This window comes from Oncorhynchus nerka, unplaced genomic scaffold (genome assembly GCF_034236695.1).
Source record: "Oncorhynchus nerka isolate Pitt River unplaced genomic scaffold, Oner_Uvic_2.0 unplaced_scaffold_1773, whole genome shotgun sequence".
In the NCBI taxonomy this organism is placed as follows: domain Eukaryota; kingdom Metazoa; phylum Chordata; class Actinopteri; order Salmoniformes; family Salmonidae; genus Oncorhynchus; species Oncorhynchus nerka.
In genome coordinates, this window is record NW_027039554.1 from 30,073 (window position 1) to 38,694 (window position 8,622).

At 45.2% G+C, this 8,622-nt stretch overlaps 1 protein-coding gene across 1 annotated transcript in view; it reads left to right on the forward strand.

The window, feature by feature from the left end:
• Positions 1-1,674: 1,674 nt before the first annotated feature.
• Positions 1,675-8,622, forward strand: part of atp2b4 (ATPase plasma membrane Ca2+ transporting 4) — a gene marked incomplete at its 3' end in the record, with an annotated part of 28,044 nt that continues 21,096 nt past the window's right edge. Inside the window, exon 1 of the mRNA XM_065015027.1 lies at positions 1,675-1,921. Coding sequence (XP_064871099.1) covers positions 1,675-1,921 — 247 coding nt within the window. The remainder of the gene's footprint in view (positions 1,922-8,622) is intronic.

Here is an 8,622-nt window from a genome sequence, read left to right on the forward strand (position 1 = left end):
AATATAAAGATGGAGAGAAAGGGGAATGGCTGAATGGAATATAAAGATGGAGAGAAAGGGAATGGCTGAATGGAATATAAAGATGGAGAGAAAGGGGAATGGCTGAATGGAAGATAAAGATGAGAGAAAGGGGAATGGCTGAATGGAAGATAAAGATGGAAGATAAAGATGGAGAGAAAGGGGAATGTCTGAGTGGAATATAAAGATGGAGAGAAAGGGGAATGGCTGAATGGAAGATAAAGATGGAGATAAAGGGGAATGGCTGAATGGAATATAAAGGTGGAGAGAAAGGGGAATGGAATATAAAGATGGAGAGAAAGGGGAATGGCTGAATGGAATATAAAGATGGAGAGAAAGGGGAATGGCTGAATGGAATATAAAGATGGAGAGAAAGGGGAATGGCTGAGTGGAATATAAAGATGGAGAGAAAGGGGAATGGCTGAATGGAAGATAAAGATGGAGATAAAGGGGAATGGCTGAATGGAATATAAAGGTGGAGAGAAAGGGGAATGGCTGAATGGAATATAAAGATGGAGAGAAAGGGGAATGGCTGAATGGAATATAAAGATGGAGATAAAGGGGAATGGCTGAATGGAATATAAAGGTGGAGAGAAAGGGGAATGGAATATAAAGATGGAGAGAAAGGGGAATGGCTGAGTGGAATATAAAGATGCAGAGAAAGGGGAATGGCTGAATGGAATATAAAGATGGAGAGAAAGGGGAATGGCTGAGTGGAATATAAAGATGCAGAGAAAGGGGAATGGCTGAATGGAATATAAAGATGGAGAGAAAGGGGAATGGCTGAGTGGAATATAAAGATGGAGAGAAAGGGGAATGGCTGAATGGAATATAAAGATGGAGAGAAAGGGGAATGGAATATAAAGATGGAGAGAAAGGGGAATGGCTGAATGGAATATAAAGATGGAGAGAAAGGGGAATGGCTGAATGGAAGATAAAGATGGAGAGAAAGGGGAATGGCTGAATGGAATATAAAGACGAACTAGAACAAGTTCATGAATTAAGTGAACTCTAGTTCTGAAGGTTGGAGTGGCTCAGGGGACCAAGTTCCTCATTTTGATTGGCTGTTGCATAAAACAATTGACACCAAGTTGCAGGTGTGTTGCTAGTTGTAGAGATGAGTTATAATTCTATCTTTCTTTCTTTCCAGGTTCCAGTCTGTTCTACCACTAGTCCTTCTCTCAACCCCCAACCCCTTCATAAGCGAGACAAGAGTGAAGAGTGGAGTCGCCAAGGACACAGGGAGAACGCTGGAGGCAGCCCTCATCTCTCAGAGTGGGAGAACAAAATACTAGAAAAAGAACTGAGTCAGTTGTTTCTGAGATGTTGCTGACTGGTCCCTGGTTAAAACCTTGACCCCTGACCCTACTGGTTAGCTAATGAAGTCTGTGTTTAAGACTTGTGTCTAAGAACTCTTGAAAGAAGAAGGAAGGACCAGCGCTTGGTGACTGGCTGGTATAAATAAGCAGAAACACTCGCTGCTCGAGAGAGAGAGAGAGAGAGAGAGAGAGAGAGAGAGAGAGAGAGAGAGAGAGAGAGAGAGAGAGAGAGAGAGAGTAAGTCTGGACTCGTGTGTTCCAGATGAGTGGGTGAAACCTCTCCAGAGAAGGAAATAGAGACCACAGAGAGAGAAGAGGACCAAACCAGTCTGTCAGAATGTCTACCACCGCCACCATGGGAGAGATGGCTAACAGTGCTGTTGAGTTCTACCCTAAAGGCCGGAGCCGAGGTGGAGGTGGGAAGGGGGAGGGTAACAATGCTGTAGAGGGAGATTTTGGGGTGACGGTGGAGGAGCTCAGGGACCTGATGGAGCTCCGTGGAGGGGAGGCCATTCAGAAGATACAGGAGGCATACGGAGACTCAGAGGGCCTGGCCACTAAACTGCTCACCAACACTATTGACGGTAAGGTAGTAGGGAGGGTGTGTGTGTCTGTGGCTGCGTGTGTGTGTTTCTGTGTTGTTTGGCCTGTGGGATTGATCTCAGGCCAGCTGACAGTATCAGATGATCAACACTGAACAACCTTACTCTAGCAGAACAACATGACAGACACACATACACACTCTGTCAGTCAATTTCATTGATTTGAGTATGTCAGGCAGAGGCCCGATCCTACCTGTCGAATCAGGTCCAACTACAAGTATATTTGTCCTGTCGAATCAGGTCCAACTACAAGTATATTTGTCCAGAGGCCAAAAGGCCGTCTCTGAATAGCAGTACAGCCGTCTATGAAATAGTCTGTGGAATAGTCTGTGGAATATTAGGTAAATAGTCATTGAGGAATTCAGTGAGGTAGTCAGTGAGGTAGTCAGTGGGTAGTTAGTAGGGTAGTCAGTGGTAAGTGAGGTAGTCAGCAGGGTAGTCAGTTGGTAGTCAGCAGGGTAGTCAGTAGGGTAGTCAGTAGGGTAGTCAGTGGTAAGTGAGGTAGTCAGCAGGGTAGTCAGTTGGTAGTCAGCAGGGTAGTCAGTGGGGTAGTCAGTGAGGTAGTCAGTAGGGTAGTCAGTAGGGTAGTCAGTGGAAAGTGAGGTAGTCAGCAGGGTAGTCAGTTGGTAGTCAGCAGGGTAGTCAGTGGGGTAGTCAGCAGGGTAGTCAGTAGGTAGTCAGTGAGGTAGTCAGTAGGTAGTCAGTGGGGCAGTCAGTGGTAAGTGAGGTAGTCAGTAGGGTAGTCAGTTGGTAGTCAGTGAGGTAGTCAGCAGGGTAGTCGGTGGGGCAATCAGTGGTAAGTGAGGAAGTCAGTAGGGTAGTTAGTGAGGTAGTCAGTGAGGTAGTCAGCAGGGTAGTTAGTGAGGTAGTCAGTGAGGTAGTCAGCAGGGTAATCAGTGGGGCAGTCAGTGGTAAGTGAGGTAGTCAGTAGGGTAGTCAGTGAGGTAGTCAGCAGGGTAGTCGGTGGGGCAATCAGTGGTAAGTTAGATAGTCAGTTAGTAGTCAGCAGGGTAGTCGGTGGGGCAGTCAGTGGTAAGTTAGATAGTCAGTTAGTAGTCAGCAGGGTAGTCGGTGGGGCAGTCAGTGGTAAGTGAGGTAGTCAGTAGGGTAGTCCGTAGGTAGTCAGTGAGGTAGTCAGCAGGGTAGTCAGTGGGGCAGTCAGTGGTAAGTGAGGAAGTCAGTAGGGTAGTCCATAGGTAGTTAGTGAGGTAGTCAGCAGGGTAGTCAGTAGGTAGTCAGTGAGGTAGTCAGTGGGGTAGTCAGTAGGTAGTCAGTGGTAAGTGAGGTAGTCAGTAGGGTAGTCAGTAGGTAGTCAGTGAGGTAGTCAGCAGGGTAGTTAGTGTAGTCTGCAGGGTAGTCAGTAGGTAGTCAGCAGGGTAGTCAGTGGGGCAGTCAGTGGTAAGTGAGGTAGTCAGTAGGGTAGTCAGTAGGGTAGTCAGTGAGGTAGTCAGTAGGTAGTCAGTGAGGTAGTCAGCAGGGTAGTCAGTGGGGCAGTCAGTGGTAAGTGAGGTAGTCAGTAGGGTAGTCAGTGAGGTAGTCAGTGAGGCAGTCAGTGAGGTAGTCAGTAGGGTAGTCAGTAGGGTAGTCAGTGAGGTAGTCAGTAGGTAGTCAGTGAGGTAGTCAGCAGGGTAGTCAGTGGGGCAGTCAGTGGTAAGTGAGGTAGTCAGTGAGGTAGTCAGTGAGGTAGTCAGCAGGGTAGTCAGTAGGGTAGTCAGTGAGGTAGTCAGTGAGGCAGTCAGTGGGGTAGTCAGTAGGGTAGTCAGTGAGGTAGTCAGTGAGGCAGTCAGTGGGGTAGTCAGTAGGGTAGTCAGCAGGGTAGTCAGCGGGGTAGTCAGTAAGGTTGTCAGTCGGGTAGTCAGTAGGGTAGTCAGCGGGGTAGTCAGCGGGGTAGTCAGTAAGGTTGTCAGTAAGGTTGTCAGTCGGGTAGTCAGTGGGGCAGTCAGTGGGGTAGTCAGTGGGGTAGTCAGTAGGGTAGTCAGTGGGGTAGTCAGTAGGGTAGTCAGCGGGGTAGTCAGTAAGGTTGTCAGTCGGGTAGTCAGTGAGGCAGTCAGACATGATGATTGATGCTTGGCTGCTGTTAAGTAAAAATGATCTAGCTTTTGTCCATAATAATCATGTAGGCTATACCCTCACTATATCTGCCAGCTGTTGGCTAGAGAGCATGTTCCAAAGCCAGGCTGGGCTCATTTTAGTGACAGAACCATCAGTAGAGTTGAAAATGCCATGGAAACACATTTAACTTGTATTTTTTATTTGGTACATGGGCATTGAAACTAAAGGTATTTTCATGTGTACTACGTCATCACACAAAGCCTTTAATCCCCAACAAGTCAGTTTGATGGAAACATCTATGGTGGGATATTCACATTAAAATATATCTCCTCTTGGATGGAATTCTAGCTAGTGAGAGAGTTGGTAAACTAGTTTGTGAATTAGTTATTCGAGATTCCCAGTGAAATAGCCTTTTTAAATTGTTTTTGTAGAGGTAAACTTCAAGACATTGTTTGACCAACAGTTTGAAGAGTTGATACGCAGAACTAACACCACTTTACCACAGCATCCAGGAACAGGATCCGTTTAACCTTGGGAACTGCAATACCAATATTTAATTACACACATACTCACTACTGCAGTTTGACACCATTACAGAGATCTAAGAGAAAGAAAGGAGGAGGGAGGAAGTAAAGAGAGGAAGAGACAGTGGGAGAGGGAGAGGGGGAGGAGTGCTAGAATAGCTTGCCGCATTGTCAAGGACATATCAAGGGGAGATTGAGAGAAAAAGGGAGAAACAAAAAAGGGGGAGTGCAGGAGAGGGAGGAAGGGAGGAAGAGGGTGTGAGGAAGAGAGGCAGAAATAAATGGGGTAAAAAGAGAGGGAAGAAGGGAGGAAGAGAATATTTACAAAGTAATGATCACTCAACAAATTGTTGTTCAACTCCTTCTCTGTGATTATGGTAGTTTCATTACACTTATTTTACATCCAGAGTTGGGCTATGGGAACAGATATTTACAGTCATTCAGAAAGTATTCAGAACACCTATTTTACATCCAGAGTTGGGCTATGGGAACAGATATTTACAGTCATTCAGAAAGTATTCAGAACACCTATTTTACATCCAGAGTTGGGCTATGGGAACAGATATTTACAGTCATTCAGAAAGTATTCAGAACACCTATTTTACATCCAGAGTTGGGCTATGGGAACAGATATTTACAGTCATTCAGAAAGTATTCAGAACACCTATTTTACATCCAGAGTTGGGCTATGGGAACAGATATTTACAGTCATTCAGAAAGTATTCAGAACACCTATTTTACATCCAGAGTTGGGCTATGGGAACAGATATTTACAGTCATTCAGAAAGTATTCAGAACACTTATTTTGCATCCAGAGTTGGGCTATGGGAACAGATATTTACAGTCATTCAGAAAGTATTCAGAACACCTATTTTACATCCAGAGTTGGGCTATGGGAACAGATATTTACAGTCATTCAGAAAGTATTCAGAACACCTATTTTACATCCAGAGTTGGGCTATGGGAACAGATATTTACAGTCATTCAGAAAGTATTCAGAACACCTATTTTACATCCAGAGTTGGGCTATGGGAACAGATATTTACAGTCATTCAGAAAGTATTCAGAACACCTATTTTGCATCCAGAGTTGGGCTATGGGAACAGATATTTACAGTCATTCAGAAAGTATTCAGAACACCTATTTTGCATCCAGAGTTGGGCTATGGGAACAGATATTTACAGTCATTCAGAAAGTATTCAGAACACCTATTTTACATCCAGAGTTGGTGCTATGGGAACAGATATTTACAGTCATTCAGAAAGTATTCAGAACACCTATTTTACATCCAGAGTTGGGCTATGGGAACAGATATTTACAGTCATTCAGAAAGTATTCAGAACACCTATTTTACATCCAGAGTTGGGCTATGGGAACAGATATTTACAGTCATTCAGAAAGTATTCAGAACACCTATTTTACATCCAGATTTGGGCTATGGGAACAGATATTTACAGTCATTCAGAAAGTATTCAGAACACCTATTTTGCATCCAGAGTTGGGCTATGGGAACAGATATTTACAGTCATTCAGAAAGTATTCAGAACACCTATTTTACATCCAGAGTTGGGCTATGGGAACAGATATTTACAGTCATTCAGAAAGTATTCAGAACACCTATTTTACATCCAGAGTTGGGCTATGGGAACAGATATTTACAGTCATTCAGAAAGTATTCAGAACACCTATTTTACATCCAGAGTTGGGCTATGGGAACAGATATTTACAGTCATTCAGAAAGTATTCAGAACACCTATTTTGCATCCAGAGTTGGGCTATGGGAACAGATATTTACAGTCATTCAGAAAGTATTCAGAACACCTATTTTACATCCAGAGTTGGGCTATGGGAACAGATATTTACAGTCATTCAGAAAGTATTCAGAACACCTATTTTACATCCAGAGTTGGGCTATGGGAACAGATATTTACAGTCATTCAGAAAGTATTCAGAACACCTATTTTGCATCCAGAGTTGGGCTATGGGAACAGATATTTACAGTCATTCAGAAAGTATTCAGAACACCTATTTTAAATCCAGAGTTGGGCTATGGGAACAGATATTTACAGTCATTCAGAAAGTATTCAGACCACTTGACTTTTTCAAATCAAATCAAATCAAATTTTATTTGTCACATACACATGGTTAGCAGATGTTAATGCGAGTGTAGCGAAATGCTTGTGCTTCTAGTTCCGACAATGCAGTGATAACCAACAAGTAATCTAACTAACAATTCTAAAACTACTGTCTTATACACAGTGTTAGGGGATAAAGAATATGTACATAAGGATATATGAGTGAGTGATGGTACAGAGCAGCATACAGTAGATGGTATCGAGTACAGTATATACATATGAGATGAGTATGTAGACAAAGTAAACAAAGTGGCATAGTTAAAGTGGCTAGTGATACATGTATTACATAAGGATGCAGTCGATGATGTAGAGTACAGTATATACGTATGCATATGAGATGAATAATGTAGGGTAAGTAACATTATATAAGGTAGCATTGTTTAAAGTGGCTAGTGATATATTTACATCATTTCCCATCAATTCCCATTATTAAAGTGGCTGGAGTTGGGTCAGTGTCAATGACAGTGTGTTGGCAGCAGCCACTCAATGGTGGCTGTTTAACAGTCTGATAGCCTTGAGATAGAAGCTGTTTTTCAGTCTCTCAGTCCCAGCTTTGATGCACCTGTACTGACCTCGCCTTCTGGATGATAGCGGGGTGAACAGGCAGTGGTTCGGGTGGTTGATGTCCTTGATGATCTTTATGGCCTTCCTGTAACATCGGGTGGTGTAGGTGTCCTGGAGGGCAGGTAGTTTGCCCCCGGTGATGCGTTGTGCAGACCTCACTACCCTCTGGAGAGCCTTACGGTTGAGGGCGGAGCAGTTGCCGTACCAGGCGGTGATACAGCCCGCCAGGATGCTCTCGATTGTGCATCTGTAGAAGTTCGTGAGTGCTTTTGGTGACAAGCGGAATTTCTTCAGCCTCCTGAGGTTGAAGAGGCGCTGCTGCGCCTTCTTCACGACGCTGTCAGTGTGAGTGGACCAATTCAGTTTGTCTGTGATGTGTATGCCGAGGAACTTAAAACTTGCTACCCTCTCCACTACTGTTCCATCGATGTGGATAGGGGGTGTTCCCTCTGCTGTTTCCTGAAGTCCACAATCATCTCCTTAGTTTTGTTGACGTTGAGTGTGAGGTTATTTTCCTGACACCACACTCCGAGGGCCCTCACCTCCTCCCTGTAGGCCGTCTCGTCGTTGTTGGTAATCAAGCCTACCACTGTTGTGTCGTCCGCAAACTTGATGATTGAGTTGGAGGCGTGCGTGGCCACGCAGTCGTGGGTGAACAGGGAGTACAGGAGAGGGCTCAGAACGCACCCTTGTGGGGCCCCGTGTTGAGGATCAGCGGGGAGGAGATGTTGTTGCCTACCCTCACCACCTGGGGCGGCCCGTCAGGAAGTCCAGTACCCAGTTGCACAGGGCGGGGTCGAGACCCAGGGTCTCGAGCTTGATGACGAGCTTGGAGGGTACTATGGTGTTGAATGCCGAGCTGTAGTCGATGAACAGCATTCTCACATAGGTATTCCTCTTGTCCAGGTGGGTTAGGGCAGTGTGCAGTGTGGTTGAGATTGCATCGTCTGTGGACCTATTTGGGCGGTAAGCAAATTGGAGTGGGTCTAGGGTGTCAGGTAGGGTGGAGGTGATATGGTCCTTGACTAGTCTCTCAAAGCACTTCATGATGACGGAAGTGAGTGCTACGGGCGGTAGTCGTTTAGCTCAGTTACCTTAGCTTTCTTGGGAACAGGAACAATGGTGGCCCTCTTGAAGCATGTGGGAACAGCAGACTGGTATAGGGATTGATTGAATATGTCCGTAAACACACCGGCCAGCTGGTCTGCGCATGCTCTGAGGGCGCGGCTGGGGATGCCGTCTGGGCCTGCAGCCTTGCGAGGGTTAACACGTTTAAATGTCTTACTCACCTCGGCTGCAGTGAAGGAGAGACCACATGTTTTCGTTGCGACTGGGCTGGGTTTCTTCTTGTAGTCCGTGATTGACTGTAGACCCTGCCACATGCCTCTTGTGTCTGAGCCATTGAATT